This window comes from Pempheris klunzingeri, chromosome 12 (assembly GCF_042242105.1).
Source record: "Pempheris klunzingeri isolate RE-2024b chromosome 12, fPemKlu1.hap1, whole genome shotgun sequence".
In the NCBI taxonomy this organism is placed as follows: domain Eukaryota; kingdom Metazoa; phylum Chordata; class Actinopteri; order Acropomatiformes; family Pempheridae; genus Pempheris; species Pempheris klunzingeri.
In genome coordinates this window covers 18,055,298-18,075,573 of record NC_092023.1, presented here as the reverse complement: position 1 = coordinate 18,075,573, position 20,276 = coordinate 18,055,298, and the positions used below count along the sequence as shown (strand labels likewise).

The window sequence follows — 20,276 nt, the reverse complement described above, 5'->3', positions numbered from 1 at the left end:
GACTTGGCCAATTTGGCCAGTGACTTCACTGGTGTGTGAGGCCAGTCATTGTCCTCACAGGCAGCCAGCAGATGGAAGAGAAACGTGGCCAGGTGCTGAGAAGGACAGTGACTGATGAGCGATAATATCATAACATCAATATTAATATTTGTCCATGATCAGAAATTAAATCATCTTCTGTCTTCAGACTTTGGTCTCTTGCCTTGTTTCATCTTTGTAAAGGTGTGTTTCATTATGTTTTTACAGTTTCATCCAACTGTTTTAAAAAAGGAAAACAGACAACTTGAATATTCATATGAATATGAAGGGTATAGTATAGTTTAAAGAGAGTTTTTTGGTATCTATTATAACACATTTCTATATATATTTAAACTGAATGTATATACATGTGTAAATTGTGTCCAAAAGGTTAAAAAATATTCCTCTACTGGAGTCTTCAGGTGAATTTTGCTTTGTTTTGTAATTATTTCACTGATTCCTTGTTATTCTCCGTTACCGAGATAAGAGTTGATCTCTAAAATTAGTCAACACCTTAATGAGTTTTTGTTAGAGTGGGACCTATCTTGTCATCTACCTCTCAGCAAGAAAGCGAATGAGCATATTTCCCAGAATATCAAACTGTTCCTTTAAAAATCCATTATTAATTGGATTCTGATTTGTATGCATAGCTGTTGCATCAGCTAAAAGATTTATTCATTTGGGTTAATGAACTGGTGTTTCCTAAAACACTGAACTGAAGAAAGCGAAGGGCTTCCTTGCACACTATCTAGACCATAATCATCATTATCATTATTATTAGTATCAAACCTAAAGACTGAGTTTATCATACACAATGCTGTTAGCATGCTGCAAGAGGGTACAGATGCACTGCTCCTTGAAATATCATAAAGAAACGCAAGTGATGTTAGTAATCTATAGGCTACCACTGATTACAGCATTTCCCAGCAATGAAAGAAGGAACATGCATTTCCCCACTCGTGCTGCCAACATGTCCTTCACTGGAGATAATGTACAGCAGGGACAAAGCTCTTAGGGACAGCATTATCTGTAATGTTCTCTGCACAGCAGCATGCCTGTAATGATGCACTCATAAGGAAAAAACACTTGATAGTGCTTACAGACCAAAAAGGGGGGAAAAAAAACAGTGACAGGATGGTGAGGGTGACTCAGACCACAGGGTGTTGATTTCTGGGAAAGTGGCTCAGGAGGCTGGAAGTACGAAGACAGATGGCCACATGGTGCACTGATTCCCCTATGAGGCTTCACACACAACAAGAAATCCATTTATGAGACGGCTCTCTGAGTGTAATGCCACAAATTTGGGTCTGATGAAGAACACAGGAGCCACGTGCCAGCGACGGGGCCTTTCAACCATCCCTAAAAGGATTTCTGAGAGCCCAGATGTGCCGTGCATTGAATTTGATTCAACTGTGTTTATCCCTACAGGGCATTTTAAAGGACAGCTTATCAGGTTACATTCAGTATTTAGAGACTTTTATATACAACAGAAATGTTAGGAGTGATTTCACCGTGTCAATGCACCAGCAGTATGAATATATGCTTTGCAGACACCCAAATACTCATCACATCACATCACCCAAAGAATTGTTGAAATATGAGTGAATTGAATCACATATATTAAGAACAGTGGTGGAACGGGACTGAGGATGTTTACTCAGATACTGCACTTAAGTACAATTTTGAGGTACTTGTACTCTATTATTTCCATTTTCTGCTTCTTTAGGCTTCTACAGAATTACATTTCAGAGGCAAATATTGTACTTTTTCCTTAGTTACTTGGTACATTCAGATTAATAATACCAAATAATCAAGAGATATATTATAGAGGTGAAGATAAGACTTTATTGTTCCCATGGGATCACAGAATACAGTAGTATGTAAAATAATTAAAATCAGGCCCAACTTAACCAGCTGCAACATTCAAGTGATGAAAGTGATGAATTATTCTGAAATGGGCTGTTCTACATTATGAGTACTTAAACTTTTGGTAGTTAAAGTATATTTTGATGTTAATTCTTTTGTACATTTACCTGAATAACATTTTAATTGTGTGACTACACTGTTGTATTGCTATTTTTACGTAAGTAAAAGTAGGTCCTCCACCACTGATTAAGAATGACAACGTGCAATCTGGTTTCAGGCACTAACTGCGCGATTGTTTAGTGCTGACATACTAAATTATGCCTTACGAAGGATTCACTGACTTTGACTGGTATTGATTTTTCAGAGGTACCAGACAGAATAGGCCTCTTTCCAATAAAAATCAATACAGGTGTCTGGGACAGCATCTTCTGTGAATGGAGCTGTGATCAACCCCATCTCCCCCACTCTGATTTTAGTCGAGCTAGTGACAGGGCTCTGGGGTGGCAAGGTGGGTCCGTCGGTTCACCACTTAGATCCAGACTGAAATATCTGAACAACTACAAAATGAGTTGCCATGAAATGCTGTACTGACATTCATGGTCCCAAGAGGCTGAATCCTAATGTTACTAGCATGCTGGCATTAGCATTTAGCTCAGCCAAGAAGAGCCTCGAGCCCCCTATGAAGAACAATTAGCTCGAGTTAAAGAGAAAGATCCACTAAGCAAAAGGATTAACTTTAGTAGTAAAGGATGGAAAAGAAAAAAAGAAAAAAGAAAGTAAAACATATGAAAAATGTATGTGACTGAAATTAGAAATAGCTGATGGTGATGTTTTTAAACGACACCCCCTCCAAGAAAAGGAAAATCCAGATAAAAAGATCAAATTGTAAGTATTAATATATATTTTTAAATTCAGCTTTGAAACCTACAACCTGAAGTGACCTTTCACTTAAATGCGAGCAAACCCACTCAGGCAGAAAAGAGGTTTAACAGCTCTCAAATACAAGACAGGCGGGCTGATTGCAGAGAAGGAGGCAGAGTGTGTCTGCTTTTAGAGGCTGTGTTGGCTCGAGTGAAGCCAAACTGGACACAAATCATCTGGAGCACCATCCAGAGGGGTGGGCGTGTGGGTGGGTTGGAAGGCAGAGCAGATAAAACGAATCCTAAAAAGCTCCTGGCAGCTGAATAAAACAGCCCCAAAGGCTGTCTGTCATGGCGTGGTGTTCAAGCGTTGGCCCCCTCTTTCTGTTTCTGGCTTTGTTCATGTCCTGGTTTCACGGCGCTTTCATCTCCCTCCGTGCCTCTCCCATAGGTGCCTGTGTAATTACCACTGACACAAAGAGGAAGAGGCAACCATGAATCCGCAAACATTACAAAAGTAATTCATTCCTGTCGATTGACTCTATCTTTCAATTCATCAGCCAGTTTGATGAGCTTGCCTTTTTCTGTCTATTTCTCTGCAACCTTGTTTAAAAAAAAAAAAAAAAAACAGAGTGCTTTGGGCTCAGTTAATTACCACTGCCATCACACTACCTGAATTTACTGTCACTTATCATTTAAATTATGCAATGAAGTCACCTTTCTTGGCTCTGCTGTGTGGATTATTCTAATTTCTATGCTATGAACAGTTCACTATAGAGCCTTTAATAGCAGCAATAGAGCATCTCTCTGTCTCATAGCTTCAGTCTGCAGGTGCAGGTGTAGAAACAGACAGCTCCCTCTGAATCATTTAAAAGCAAATAAAATTGTACCTTCTCAGTCTTGCCTGCCTCAGAACTGCCTGTTGCCTGGTATTTACCATGGTTGTGATATATTTATGACAGCAATGAGGAGGATGTTCAGATGTCTCCGTCCTTGATTTGGAAGGAATCCGTCTAGCAGTAAACAACATTAGCGTGGGAGGATGCAGTGGGTGCATATTGTAACCTTCAGCTCTAACACCTGTCACAGATAAAGACACAAACTCTGACACCAAGTGTGCCGCTTATATTTCTTCACAGAGCGCCGTGGTGTCTGTTTAAGTGCACTGTTTTTTTTTTTGGAGGGGGGGGGGGATTGTCTCTTTCTGTTTTTTTCTTTCCTGAGAAACCTACGCTAACATCATGATTGCATCACCTCACACACATCTTTCCTGTGGGCATGAAATCGGCACAACAGCTGGGCTGTCAGAGGGTGTCATCTTTGCAAGAGAAAACAGGGACATAAGTGGCTGCAGAGGATCCTCCTGACATACTGCCTCCTCCCCTGCTGCTCTGCTATGAACCACTGAACCCCAGATGGGGCTGACTCTTTGACTTATTAAAGATTTACCAGGTGAGTCTGCTGCTGTGCCCTTGACCCTTAAAGCTGCGACGTGTGGCAGGGAGCGTTTGGGGAATTTAAGGGGAAAAGGCGCTGACAAACGACTTTTCTGGCTTTGCCAATTGACAGCGTTGGCAGGCCGTCAACATAGAGAATGCAGTATCATTTGTAGTCAATTACCAACCCACACGCAGTGACACAAGGCTGCATAAGTCAAGTTGTTCTGACAGCTCCTTCAGCAAGCCAAGAAGAGTGCACCCACACTCAGACACGTACCACGCTTTTACCCACATGTGCCAATAAAACAAAACACACATGAGATACACGGTGAGATCCATTTTACATGAACTCCAGGGCTATTTTCTTTGACATTTCCTGTGAAATTGAACAGATTATTTCTTTACGGAATAATGGCTCAGTAATTTATCAAATTTAGCACAAGCTCACTTGTAAAATCTTCTTAAATCAGATGAAAAACTGTACCTGCGTTGTGGGAACATTTCATTTTATTTCTTGAATCAAGTGACATTTTCTTGTTTGAAATGGTGCATCTCCCCTGGTTCCATGAAAATTACACCAGAGACAAATTTAAGATATAATAGAATAAAAATACATTACAGTAGAGGGGAATTTGTTCGCAAAAATTAGATTGACAAGACGAACCAAGACAGGAGTGTAAGAAGAAAAGGCTGAGAGGCAGCTGCTGCCACAGTCTACCCAGCAGTGATGAACAACAGCCGCTAACCAAAGAAATCCTGTGATGTGAAAATATTATTTCTTCTATCTTGAGAGGCCTACTCTCAGGAGACAGCGAGGTGGTATTTTTGAGGAGTAAATATAAGAAGTGAGTATGAATATTTGTATTATATGGATGAAAATTTGACTGTGTAAAGTTTGCTAGGTCTGCCGTCGCTGATTTACAGCACGTTTAATGTGGACCAGTTGTTCAAACATGAAATGAGGTTTATGTAACTGGAGTACAAGAGCTTGGGGGAGGATGTCGCCTACCGTAGGTGTTTTGAAGAGGATCTGATCTCCTCTGCTGACTGCAGCTCAATCAGGGGGATGTGAGTGAGCACATGGTGTTTTTCTTTAAAACAGGAGCTCAGATGCACAAGTCGAACTTGATTGCAATGGCTTGAAAGGAAAAGCGACAGCAGGACTTTTTGTCCTATTTACAGTATCATCTCTAGGGGAAAGAAAAGCACCCCAAACTGTATGTGGTGAAACATTCCCCTGTCATTTGACCTGGTGTTGTCTGTGAAGAGCACAGCGTGAAGTAAATTACAGAATACTTACTATTTCGACTTATTATTTTTTGATTGTGCATTTACATTCTTCCTGCTACTGCTAACTGTTGACTGCCATTATAATGTAAATCTTAGTGTAAATTTTAACCCAGCCAGGATTTTACAAATACGAAGCTCATGAGTCACGGTCCCACAATGCACTGCCCCCCCTTTGGTGTCCTTTTGACAGGACACCAGACATAAAGTCACATTTTATCTGTTTAAATTTTTTGTATTTTACTTATTCAGTCAGGTTTACTATTTGGTGTGAAAATACTGAATCCATTTTCAACAGTCACACATTAAGTCAAAAAAGAAATCATCATCTCTTGCACTGCACTGCAGCTTTTATTCATTTCATTTATACCTGTCTTACTGTGTTTTGGCTTTTTCATTTTCTAATGTCTCTCAGCTTTTTATTGTATTTAAATGTCCTTTTGTAATGTGTTTCTTTTGCACTTTGCCACAATGTTTTAAATGTTTTATATGAAGCACTATTGGTTGCCTTGTTGTTTGAATGTGCATTGTTTAAACTTGCCTTGCCTGTTTGACTTATAGTCAAAGCAGGGACAGGGACACCTCTTAAATCCATTACCAGGAATGTTAATCCTAAGGGTCCTAGGATATAGGATGTTACACAGTAGTGTACAGTGTATCAGAGCTTTCCTCATTAGCAGTTAGAGTGAATCAAAACAGTAAAGTTGCAGCTCATAAAACCAAAAGCAATGAGCCTTTTCACACAACATGTAGTCATTTGATCCATTTTTCATTTACAGATATTGATTAGAGACGCTTTATGATTGTCATTAGCTTTGTGAGATCACACAGGGAGTGAAAGTGCACTACCACACAATGATAATGGGAGTTACACAATTTTATGAGACTTCTTAAGAATTTCATACTGTGGGAAAATTAATGGACACCAAGGGCTGCCTGGAAAGGAGGAAACAGCAGACCTGAAACTCTGAAATGGTCAGGAGTGATGTGATCTCAAGTTTCCATGAGATGCAGTAAATAGGATAAAAAATGCAAGATCACTGGTATGGCCCTTTAAACAACACTGGCGGAGTTGCTTAAGTGGAGTGGACAGTGGCAGGATGTGGTTCTGAAGAGGTGGAAAGTCCGGAGTAAAAGCCAAGTGGGGCCTCTGGCAAGGCACAGCATGTGGTCACGCTCCAGTTAACTGGAGTTCACCAGAGGTTAAGTGGGCTATAACTTAACAACAGAAACTTCTGAAATGTATGGACAGGCAGGGAAGATGACAACACTATCTGACAACTCACGTGGCTCTTCAACTGTCATATTGATTTTGATGTCTGCCGGTGGGCCTTGGCTTCGTCTTTGCAGCGGGGCTGATTCCTAAAACACACAGAGCAGAACAAACTCTGGCTGCTGCTTCTGCAATGAGGCTGCGTAGAGTAATCGTTTGCTCTGACCCCTGGGACTCCAGTGAGACACTCCGCTCCTGACTGGTGAGTCCATTTTACCCCCAGCTACATGGTCCAGGCCACTGACTAGAGCACTGCTTCAGTGCCCACACAGCTCTCAGAGGAAGTGACCTCAATACATCCAATAACCCTGCTCGCACAAGCACGACAGCTGTGGAAGATTGGAAACCTACCAGGTTTCTTATCTTGGACGCTGCTAAAATGAGAGAGTGCATTGTTGTGGTGGTGTAAATGACAAGGGAAGGCGTTTTCTCATGCAGTTGATACCTAAATGACACAATCAAATGAAAAAAGAAAAAAAAATCAGCTGGCAACTGTTGGTTATTATTGAGGAAGTGAAGATCTATGCTCTGATGAAGGTCTGATAGACCAAAAGCTCAGAAATGAAGTGATACGTTGCATAGATCTAGATGTGTGATCAGTTTGCACATTCTGATGTTTGACAAAAATCTAGCAGGTGGAGCAGTGATTACCCTGCATTCATTATTAAGGAAGTGAAATTATTTTTAATCAAAACAATGAAACCGTCTGAAATTTCTGTCCCAACATAGCAGGTAGCTGTTTGGTCACACCCGCAAAACAGCTAGCAACCAGATACTAGAGCATTCAGCAGCTAAGAAGTTTCTGAATATTCTACTTAAATTTATCAAATAAACACAAACACAGTTGCAATACATGCAAATGTCTATCAGCTTTTTGTTGTGTTTTCTGTTGGTTGTGCCCCCTAGTGGCAATTTTATTTATCTATATGACATTGGACAAAAAAATTTACCAATGTAGGTTTTAAATGATTTTGTAATGTTATTGAAACAGGGCAGCACGATGGGTAGCACTGTAAATCAGAAGAACTGTCTGAGCCTTTGGCCTGGCGAAGACACTTCCAAAGGTTCGAAATATCCTTTGTTCTCTACAGGGAGGATAAGATAATCCTGGAACTGCACACTATTTACTTCAGCCACATTTACAATCTACTCATAAGCAGTCGATCCACCTACAGTAGGGCCCCTGGCCATGGGCACTAAACAAATTTTATGGCTCTTTGCAGTGCAGTGATTGTTGGGTTAACATACTGAGCCGCAGTAGCTGATTTGTGCTGATTATCGGGGCCTATGTGACCGTGTGCTCCACTGCCAGGTGATTGTGTGGGATCCTGCATTTGGCACTTGTTACTGTTGTTTTCCACAGGGATGCTAATCATCAAGCATGCGCCGGAGGCATGATTAAATGTCACACAGCTCCCTCGGTTTTGGCCCTCTCGCTGTGAATAAACCTTTCTCACTCACAGGCTGAGGAGGCCTGGAGTCTGCAGCCACGCTCTGAACAGCCTGAGCTTCACAGTGCCACAGCTCCCCCTACAGGTCACACCACAAAAGGCACGACTTTCGGTGTGTTGACTCAAAATGTACCTGCAGTGTTGCAAAATCCGACTAATAAACATTTTTTTGCAAGAAAATGCAAATTATCTTCCTGTATAACACATTAAATCAAAAAGATGTATTTGTTTTCTTAATCAGATGATCTGTTTTTAATAATCAGTCCTGCTGCCTCTGTCCTGCAGTGTTTTGGGTCTCTTCCACGTCTGTGAAATCACAGAAAATAATATAAACAGGTGAACTTTTCTTGTAACTGTCACAGTTTTTAGATTGTAATTGACAGCACAAACCTGATCCCTGAGAGGTGAAAACTCTCGAGCTACATGTGACCACTGGCATGCTTTGTGACGATGCCCACAATGATGCAAGAGATTCCTATGGAGAATATAAAAAGACGTGAATAACACGATTTCACCACTACACTCTACAATCTACAATACCAGTGTCAGAAAGTGCCTTACAGCGTGGTTGGTGCACCCACCTCAGACATGGTTGATCTGACAGACACCTTAATTCAGAGAAAAAATGTCAGAAACGATTGACATAATGTTAGATGTTATTGGGGGCTGACATTGTGGTATCAAATATTGAGATATCACAGAATGATTATAATGTATTGAGTAAATGTTGATAAAGATGTAGTATGAATTGATCAAGATATGTAACACAGTGGTTTAGTAGTAGTAGTAGTAGTACAAGAGTGTTGATCAAATAACAAAGGTGATAGAACATGTAACCAATCAAAATGAGTGTGAAACAATGTAACTAGAAATGTAACTAAATATCACATACTCAGTTTTAAATATATTGTTTTACACTTTGTTTTTAAAAATGCAGTAAGAAGAAACCAGAATCTGATGGTGGAAATTGGAGTAAATTATTATAGTAAAATTATTAAGGAGGTTGGGGGTTTCCCTCCCACAACAACATCTGCTGCCATCTGTTGGTATTAAGAAATATCACTAACTACAGCCTATTGTGAAATTTAGTAGTAGTCCCTTTACTGAAAAGAAAATAAATCTTTCAGTTGTACGCCTCCACCACCCAGTCAAGTTGCAAGTATAACGTGTGCAATCCCTGGAAATAAAAAAAAAAAAAGGAAATGCATTGAATGTTTAATGGAAATTCGGAGTGAAAGCACGTAGGCTGTGGTCAACATGCTCCGTGTCAGCAGGACATTTAGAGGCCAACTAAAAGCATCAAGAACAATCTGCACTGATCCACCAGACAACCCACACAGTACAGCTAGCTAAAACTAATGCAGTCTAATATAAGTCCTGCAATAAAACGTACCATCCATAAGGTTATAATTAGTTAGTTATTATAATTGTTTTTATTGAAAATGTTGCGTTAATTCAACTTCATTGTCATTTTGTAGGATGTATTTGAACTGAAACATATTATGTTATATAAAGAGCTGTTTCTAGTATTTTGTCCACCTAATTAATATCATTAGGGCTAAACTACAGAAACACCTCTCTCACAGTTTCCCTAAAACAGTTTCAACAAAACTGAACATTACTTGATGTTGATGATGGGAGGATTTATTGGAGGACCCTCACTGAGGGTCATGAGGTGGGCTGCATGTTTTCTCTCAGATGTAATGACAGCTTTTTGCTGTCTAACAGTAGATTGATTAACTGGCTGATGTTTTCTATGAAATTTGTCTTCTTTGTAAAACCGTTTCCATTAGTTCTCACACTAAGGCTCTTTGTCTCATCACTGTGACACCAAGACAAATCAGTTACTAATTAAAACCTTTGATAAATAAACAGAATCAATACGTTGTCTTGGGTTGTGCTCACCAAATGTCCGGAACATTTTGATTCAGTTCTTCCTCTGGTTGACTTGGCGAGAAGTGTTTCTCATCTTAAACAAAAAAAGAATGATTTAATTGTGATTCACTGACTGGAATGCAGCTTCTCTAGTCAAATGCAGCATGACAGCATGCCACTTCCTTCCTTCCTGCTACACTTTTCTAAGACTTGCATGAAGCCCAGAGAAAGTGGTGTGTATTACTATCTACCTCTGTAGTTTTACTGCCCCATAACTCAACCCACGCTTGGCTGCTTCCTGCTTCTGATGAACTGGTGCAGCAAGAAGTCCTTCTTAGGACTTCTTGCTGCACCAGTTCTTGATGGACAGAAAATGCAGCAGAAGCTTCTACTTCCTTCAAGATGATAATATCAAGCTGGCATGTGCCCTGAATTAGTCTTTTACCTTGAAATATCTCCAATCTATCATGCTCTAGTTAAGCAAAAAGGAACAATAATCTTACCAAGTCCACTGAGTCCTGATGTTTTGTTCTCTAACAAGCACTTTAGGGCCTTTTAGCAGCACCCCGCTTGGCTTCCTTCCTGGTCTTCACCACACCCAATGCTGCTGATCCAGCAGACATACAGCACTGGAACAATCGACTGCTAAAACATTTGCAACATGTTGCTGCCCACGTTAAAGAACCTAAGCTTCCTCAGAAAGTTAAGTCTGCTCTGTCCCCTCCTGCACACAGGAACTGAACTCAATTCAAAACTAGTGACAATAGGATTGATACAAAAAAAAACCCTATCCATTTTACATTAGATCACATCTTGGTGAATGCTCTGTCCACTTCTATGCTGCTGTTGTGTCCAGTTGTCACATTGTTAGATCACAAAATTCACACAAAAAAACATTTGATATTTACCATCAGACACGTTTTAATATGCATGTGATTAAAGCAATAACAGATATGGGTAAAATTGTATACAAAAGCCGTTCAATGAAATAATGAAGGCCATAAAACATGATGGTACAGTAGGCACTTTTACAAAGCACTGGTATCAACATCGATGATTCTGACGCTTCATTCATCTGAATCAGATCAGAATCACTTTTCATGGTATCGCCCACCCCTGATTCTCTTTGACATTACAAAAGGTAGGGGGCATACAGGGACAGTTAGACCAAAAGTAGGGAAAAAGCCAAATGTTTATCCACACTATATCAAATATATATCTGTTCATCTATTTACAGTAAGTGCAATATTCATGGTCCTCCTGATTCAGAGAACCATGGACACATACAATATGCAACATCTGATTCATATTACGACTAAACTAAATTTAATGTTCATGTATCTGTTGGGGAAAATTCAAAGAAAACCCTTAGAGAAGTCTCTGTTTGCTGCAACTGTCTGAGGTCTGATATCCATGCAGTGATAAAACGGAGGATGAATATGTGAACAGTTCAGGGTTTCCAGATGGTTTCCAACAGTATTTACTATAGGCTGTGGTCTTTATCTGTTGTGATAGGAGGGTTTGGATCAGACTCAGACAGCCCCATAGTAGAAACAAAATAAAGACCAACTGCAGCTTTCAACCAGCTATCATTTAGTTATAATATGGTTCTGTCAAGCACCAAGTCTTTTGCAGAAAAATTTAATTACATGTAACTGTCATACTTATTAGCCACATTACAAATATGCTGCATGCACGAACGAATGATTGTTCAGAACAAAAATTAAACTGATCTGAAAAGTTACTTTTTAAAATCACGATAAAATTAGATTTCATTTTTCATTCCCACATAAAACCATTAATATTGTTTCCACTTTTTAGGTTGTTTAGTGATTTAATGGTACCTTGTACCGGCCTCACATACACACGTTATAAAAGTGCAGTACGTAAACAAATTTCCCACAGTATGTTGAATAATTTCATTAAATCACAGACAGATTTCCATATGTTTCCATAGTTCGCTGTGATAATTACACAGTTGCATTTTTCTGGGGCTTGTTTTGTGGGCTGAATGTCTGAGCCCACTTGTTCAGCTCTGCCTTCAGTGTACTCGCTTCAGGTCGGTCTTCTGGCTTCTCACACAGCATTGACTTAATGATCTGGGTCTGCAAGATACAACAAAAACTGCTGCTGAGATCTTTGTACCAACATTAATAAATAAATCCTGCTGAAGCTCCACTCCACAGTAATTCCAACACGTGCGCTTTGCTCAGGGAACTGACCAGTGTAAATCTTTGGAAACTGAGACTTTGGAGATGCTGTTATCTGTGCTGCTTGATATTTAACATTCACAAACAGCTGCACTCCTGTTTTCACTTGCTGCCCTTTGAGGTTTTAGAGATGGTCAACTTTTGTAACAGTGCAAACCGCTCAGTCAGCCTCCCTGCTACCATCATGACTAGCTGGCACCCTGTGGGAAACACTGTTTCATGTGATAAGTTAATCACTTCGGATAATAAAAATATGGTAATCTACCTCTTGGGGAAAAGTCCGCGAAAACTTTGCAGGGAGCCTCTGGCTTCTGGCATCATTCAAAACCTGGTGTTCATGCAGTAATAAAAGGATGAAACAACTTGTTAATTAGCCTGAAATTCACTAATAATTCATATTATGTTCTGTTGAACATTACAAATCAGTACAACAAAAATGAAGCAAACTTTGTTAAATTTAACAATAACACAAAGTGTCAGGTTCTGTTCACAAAGGACTCACCTCTGCTCTTTCGTGGCCAGTAGAGAGTATCCAAAGGAGTTCAAGGTATATCAACCCCAGAGGAAATATGTCCACTTTTCGGTCATACTTCTTCTTCCCCTAAAAACACAGAATTGACAAAAAGCATCTTCAGCAGCCGAATGATGCCCTTTCATTACTCATCAGATTAACTGGTTGTGCTCATGGGGTCCACATGAAATCTGTGAAAGTTTTCAGCAGTGATCCAGAATGTTACTATAATGTAACTTGAAATTAGTGTTAGCTGTCACTGCCAGCAGTAAAGACAAGTGAGGCTGGGCTTCAGGAAAATCTGGGAGCATTGTAAGTGTGGTGGGCACACGTGTAGTCTACTGAATTAAGACCACTGGAAAAACATTTGTTAAAACAATATTGTAAAGGAAGTTATTGTCATCTCACCTGTTCTGGAGCGCTGTACCTTGGGGTTCCTGTGTCCACTGTTCTGTCCATGAGAGAATCATCTCTAGTGACCAGACCAAAGTCGCCAATCTTCACCTTTCGATCCCGTCCAAACAGGATGTTTTCAGGCTGACCAGTGAAAAACAACAGAAATTGAACCAAATAAACATCTCTTCATATGATAGGCAGCATCAAATCTTAACAGTCAGCATGTGGCTTTCATTTGGAGTAGCTCATCTAAAAGGCTTGTGTTACTCATGCTAGGGTCTCATAACCTGATGGTCTGAATACTGTTGAAAGCTTCCTATATGGAATAATTAAGGAATAAAATAAGTTGAGAAATAATTAGACATCACACACACACCATGAAGTTACATCAGTCATTTACTAGGCAGAAAAGTGTATCTGAAGCAAATCCTTATGGGTTTAATATTTCCACTACCTGTTGATGTTTGGTGAGACAGGATCCAGAATACTTAGAATAACCATGTGTTCGTTAGTAAATGGTCATGAGGGGTAAAAGTCTAGTATGTGGTTCTGTTGCTCTGCATAAGTGAGCACCAGAACAACATACTAGTTCACCCTCTGACCGGCTTCACTACTGGTTTGCACTGCCTCAGTCAGACCAATCCTTGCCAATCCAATCCTTGCACTCACTGACCAATCAGGTGGTAACGTGTCCCTTCTTTTTAATTTCCTTTGTCACTAATGTACAGACACAGAAAGATCTCTAGTGTCCTCTCACTGAGGTTTTGACAGTCCAAAATGAGCCCAGTACTCTGTCCACACCAGCCCGGTATGATAAGAGGGGTGACTGATGCGTCTTCCAGGCTTTTCATTGAAGAGCTGTTGTCTGGATGCTGCCTTAAAAGAATGCTATCACCTGATTGGGTGGGAAGCACAAGGATCTGTCTTGGGGCCTCATCAGGGTAAACCAGAGGACATGTAACACACTCACACACCATTAAGTTACAGCCAAGTAGCCTCTGTTTCAGCTTTGACAGTGTAGTGTCTGGTCTCACCTTAAGGTCCCTGTGGATGCGCTTCTCGGAGTGAACATATTCGATTCCACTAAGTATTTGTAGAGCAATGCTCAGACTTTCTTCTCTTCTCTCAGAATCTTGCAGAGAATCAGTGTTTTTCTTATTGATCCAGTCTCGAAGTGTCTTGGTGTCACACAACTCCATCTGAATATAGAGGAACTTTCCTGGTGAACTATCTGTAGACCTAGAGAAGGAAAGAAAGACAAACAATGTTTGAGATTGAAAAAAATGAATGACTCTCCCTTAACTTCAAATAAAAAGTTAAGATCTGGTGAATGCACGAAACGTACGGGAAAGAGATGGAACCGTAAGTTGAATCCTGAATCGTTTGGAATCCTGAATCTTCCACCCAAGATGTGTAGTATCTGACAATATTATCATGTTGGAGGTCTGATAATGCCCCCGCCTCTCGAAGAGATTTTCTGATCCAAACGAGAACAAGAGCATGAATCCGTAAACAAAGTACTTGCACAAATCCTCAACATGCTACAGTGCACACTGGAACCGCACTACTGCATACTTACTCATCAAAGCGGACAATCTTAACAGCATAACATCTTTTCAGCAGTTTATTCCTTGCTTTGAGGACACAACCATAAGATCCCCTGCCAAGACACTCCATGTGTATAAAATCTGAAGCAAACCTGTTGAGATTATTGCCACTAGGGCAAAAAAAACAAATATAATATGAGACATGAGTTCAGCATTTCAGTATTATTGTTTGCTTACACCAAAGCAAATTTTCACCTTACTCACAGAAGTTTGATCCCCAGATCATTTGGTTTTGTTACTTGCGTGAGTAAACACACCCTAACATGAACACGCACATCAGTGATACTGGGAAAGCCTGCTGTTTAGCTGTCTTGGTCACAGTTAAGTACAACCTAATTTAGTTAACTGACTCCTTTGTTGTCCAGTGTCTGTGTGCGTCTGGTATCATAGAGCGCCAGGTGCCCACAGACTCTGCCTTCAGTAAGTGTATCCTCCATTTTCTTGTTCAGTGTCATGACATCAGGACAGGATCCGGGTCCCAGGAAGCTGCAGCACCCAGGGTGGGTTCTCTGTTCCGCAAATTTTTCGCTTAGGTCGTAAGACTTGCGACTGAGGCCTAATGCATGTCTATTTGTGTCTTTGTATTGACACTGACTCTGCAATCTGAATACTAGTGTTGATAAGTGCCTTACAGTGAAGGTGGTGATGACAACCCGTTTGGTGCATCATCTTCAGACGCAGCTGACCATAAAGACATCTACAAATGACACAAAAGTAGTAAATTGTTAGATTGCATAATTCATTTAAACATCAGAAGTGTAGATCTTTGCTTTACTTTACTTTCTACATATTTTTATTTTACAATAATGAGAGAACAGACCTGATCATTGGAAGGGTTTGATGAACTGGTGAATACTATTGAGTCACTTGTGCTCATGGACGTGCTTTGTGATGCTTCTTCATGGGATTCCCTGCGGAAATACAATGACAGACACCATACAACACTCTCAGTATTTAACAACATTGCTTACTCCACTACCAACAACAATAAGTGCCTTACGGTGTAGCTGATGGCATCAGTGGTGCACCATCTTCAGATACTGTTGATCTGACGGATACCTAAAATGCAAAAAAAAGGTGTTCGTCACAATGTTGGACATTAATTTCAGCTCAGTGCAATCATTTCCTTCAAAAGTAACTGGGGTGAGATGTGCTGCCACATGATTATATTATTATGTATTAGGAAATATCATTAACTACAGCCTGCTGCATTTTTTTCTAAACATACGGGAACAAAAAAAACACCACAATATAAAACGCTGACTGAATCAAAAAGTAAAAGTGCGTCAAACTTGCAGAATACTCCACCTTTGTTTAGATCTCTGTATATAAACACACTTCGTATCATTTTATTGTTTTTATTTATTACTGTACACCTGCTTCCAGAGTAGCACATTACCACAGTGTTACAACTTATTCCATATATTTAAATTTTTATTCCTGAATTTTAACTTCTGCACTATTTTATGTTACGTCTTAAATTTACATTACTTTTACTCGCCTGTTTCTCTTTTATTAACATCTGTAACATTGCTGGAGGGAGTCTGAGATTCAAGATTTTAATTTCCAATGAGTGCTTTACTGTAATACATGTAATACATATGACAAATAACTTGAACTTTTAAAGAAGTCAAAAGAAAATGCCTTGCTTGAATGTTTAATGAAACAGGGTTTTCAAAATAAAAGCATGTAGGCTATGGTGAAGGATCCCTGTCAGCAGCACATTTGGAGGCCGCATCAGGAAGAATCTGTGATGAGATGTCTGCTTTTCTGCCAAACTACCGTTAGCTGACAGTTTATTACTGGGTGTTGATTCAATTTAAATTATTTTGGAGGCTTGTAGTTTGCCATCGTATTGAATTGTTTGTAATGTTTTGTCCACTCTTTATGAGACACCTCTAAAACACTTCCCTCATGAAGGGGGGATTAGTGGCAGACTGCAGTTACATTTTAGTTACGTGTACCTAAAGAACTGGCAAATGAGTGTATATTTGATGATTTGCAAAAGGGAGGAGAATATATTATGAAATACCTTGCTGTCCCAGTCTGATTGTTCTTGAAGAGCAGACCAGGCCAGACGAGCTGCATTTTGTTTGGCCTCCTTGATAGTCTTACCCTCACCGACAGGGTATTTCTTTTGGTTGATCACTACTCTGTACAAAAATCTGTGCCGTGTATTGAAAAAAGAGGGAATAGTTTCAATCATTGTGTTAACGTTGTAACATTGTTTGGAACTGAACATTAAGAGTTTGGATACAGCATCTATTGAGGTTACAGAGGTTCAGGGTCATACTCACCGGGGGTTATGTGATGGGCCGCATCTCGTCTCTTCAATAAATGTATGGGAGATGTTTGTTTTCTGACAGTAGTGGTTGAGAAGTCCGATGTAATTAGTCTCTGTGAAGCTGTTGTTGGAGTTAATAGTCATGCACCTTGTTTTATTACTGTAATAAGCCAGTAACATTTCACACTGATGAAGACATGAAAATTAAACAGTGCATTGCATTGTGCCTTACTCACCAGAAATTTTGATTCACTTCCTCCATTTGCTGAGTTGATGTATGACCAGAATGATGTATGACCTCTGCAGTCTTGATAACAATAACAAAAGCGTAGAATTTTGAGATGGTGCAGAGTATGCGACAACACTATACATTTTTAGGCCTATGATAAAGCCATGTGTGTATTGCTACTCACCTCTGTAGTTTTACTGCCACATAACTCATGATATGCAAGCTTGGCTGCTTCTACCTTGGCTTCCTTCTTTGATTTCCCAGCGGCAGCTGGATACTCCTTATCATCAACCACAAATCTACACCATCTAAATGGCAAACAAAACTTGTATTAATTGTTGTTCACTTTTAAATTGTCATAAAAAAGCTACGAATTTGGATGCGGTTGAGAAACTTACTGAGGAGCATTACTTGGTCCTGATCTTGTTTCCTCCATAGTCCTTATTTTCACCCCGTTCTTATGACCGTATTCATTAAGCCAGCCTATATAGTTGATGTTAGTGACACTCGTTCGATGAACTGATGCAGAAGAAGCTTCTGAGTTCTGATGTTTGTTCGCCAACAAGCATTTCAGGACATTTTCAGCTGCATTGTGCTTGGCTTCCTTCTTGGTCTTCCCCTCTCCATCAGGATAGACTTTACCATTTAGGACTGCCCGCTGTTTGAACCTGTGCAGGAATTGGCACATCGTTGTTGTACAGGCAGGCTGACTTTAAATGATGCTCTGGCTTCTAAAGCAGTGTCTCCCAATCCTGGTCCTGGGGGCCCACTTTGCTGTGTGTTTTAGATGTTTCTCTGCTCCAACACACCTCATTCAGATGATGATTAGGTCATCGTGAAGCTCTGCAGGAGCCCGATAACCAGCCATTCCTCTGAATCAGGTTTGTGTAATGTAAATATCCACTGCTATGAACCAGGATGTTCACAAACTAAAGCCTTGTTCAGCTGATCCAGTGATTACATTCGTAGGCTGAAACTGTAATATTTATTCAAATGCTGCAGTGAAGTACAGTTTTGAGGTACTTCCATTCTATGTGCCTCTTTTCTATCAAATTTATCTGACAACAATTTACTATTTACTTCACAAATCAAGTTTTTAGAGACCACAGGGGGGTGACTGACTCTGAGCTAGCAAGCAGGTTTTTTACAGCCATGTTTTCTGCTGCTATTATCTTATTCTTTAAAACAGCTTATGCTCTCATTGTGCTCTGGAAAACAGCGTATTTGAATAGTATCCCTTTGTGCTGTAAATAAGAAGTTGTGCACATTCTCGTGGGCAAGTGAGTGAGTTAACCTCTGGAAAATCATATTGTTCTGTTTTTGGATACCTTAGTTATGTATTTAGTCGGCTGTCTCTAATATACAGATATTGTATGACGATGTTCATTTCTCTTAAATTATCTGGACACAATTCTTATGTAGGCAACTGTGTTCTACTTGTTAACAGTCATCAAATGCTGACTTGTGGAAGTGCTGGCAGTGAGTGTGCAGGCAAGCAGGTAAGCAGGTAGGTAGGGCCAAATGAAATGACTGGATGGGGTTTTTACAAGCTTTGATTTATTGATCGCTCTCGGGTTGTCATGAGAATTTCAACGCATATGACATCGACTCAACTGTTACTAAGATAAGCTGCATACCCTGCCTTTAATAGACACTAAGGGTAAAGTAAAGAGTATTACTAGTATGTACAAGTGTGAGACACCAGTTTGTCCTTTGGCAGGCAGAGGGGGATCATCCCAGACCAGCATGATGAGTTTGTTGGTTGTCCCCCCTTGTTTTAATTGCCCCAGGTCTCCCCTGTTACCTAGATACGGGACCACCATCACCCTATGGAGGAGACTGTCACCCAGAAGCGCAGGAATGCAGGCTACAACCCAGGGGCAACACAAGTGTTTTGACTCACGTTTTATTGTGGTCAGAGCCAGCAGAGCCGAGGTCCTCATAGCGCAGCTTAAGACAGTTTTTCTGCGCGTATTCATTCAGCTCAGCTATGGAGTTTCCTGCGTCCATCGTGAAGCTGTCAGAATTCAAGCCGCATGTCAACATAAACCTGAGAGAACAAAGTCCAAAGCTCAGAATACTTTCCCTCTTTTCCGTTCAGATCTTACCTCTGCCGGCGTTTCTGCGAATATCCGCGATCTGTTTCGGTTCATCCGACCTGAGGAGACGGTAAGTTTCAATTTCCTCGAAAATAAACGTCATCTAGGTGATGTGTGGTGGTTTCACTTTATCTGATCAATCGAAACTGATCACTGGATCAGCAGGGTTCGCTGTTGTAAAGGACTGCTGGTAATGTTAGGAAGAGAAAACTAAAGAGGACAGCAGCATGGAGAAACCTTGGTTAGAATTAAAAATGTTTTCTATGTGACTCAGACTTGAAGTATGAACACATATAACTACAGAACACCTCTGTAATGAAGAAATATTAATTATGCAACCACCATCAGCATCAAATGGGCACCAGGAGACTTCAGAGTTCAGCGCAGTAGAGTTTTATTGTCGACAGCAAAAGCCTGAGACTTGAACACGATCAGATCCTGAACAGTTCGAACACACAACACAAGGGTCCTTCTTTTATAGCCCAAAATCTGCTGAGTCAGCAGGATGATCTCATCTGCCTGTCCTCTTGCATCTGCACCCAGCCGGTTCTTACCGGTTTTACACCGTCAGAATATACCAAACTTTACACAGTGTTCAAGGTGGAGTCTGCTCCTCCTTAATTTGGCCTGACATTGACTGATTGCCTGGGGAAAGTCCCCCTGGACAGTTATTATTATTATGTTTTATCCTACAGCACCTCCTGTTGACACCATTAGGTTCCATTTCCTCCTCAATACATTTTTTTAAATAAAGTACTTACTCCAATTTACACCATCTGACTCTGGTTTCTTCTTACTGCATTTGTTTTTAAAACAACATTGGTTTCATGTTCCATCACATTTGTTATTTGATCAACTTTTTTTTTTTTAT

The 20,276-nt window shown here is 40.2% G+C and overlaps 1 protein-coding gene across 1 annotated transcript; it reads right to left on the bottom strand.

Annotated features, from left to right (window-relative positions):
* Positions 1-10,965: 10,965 nt before the first annotated feature.
* On the bottom strand, positions 10,966-19,319 carry LOC139210728 (interferon-induced, double-stranded RNA-activated protein kinase-like). The gene is made up of 16 exons (XM_070840860.1): positions 19,210-19,319; positions 17,705-17,974; positions 17,491-17,614; positions 17,314-17,384; positions 17,091-17,198; positions 16,826-16,958; positions 15,794-15,852; positions 15,614-15,704; positions 15,426-15,490; positions 14,766-14,903; positions 14,532-14,663; positions 14,221-14,425; positions 13,199-13,327; positions 12,782-12,880; positions 12,545-12,607; positions 10,966-12,174 (listed from the first exon to the last, which is right to left on the bottom strand). Exons 1-16 carry the CDS (start codon positions 19,314-19,316, stop codon positions 12,040-12,042), a joined length of 1,929 nt encoding a protein of 642 aa, XP_070696961.1. The 5' UTR covers positions 19,317-19,319; the 3' UTR covers positions 10,966-12,039.
* Positions 19,320-20,276: the final 957 nt, after the last annotated feature.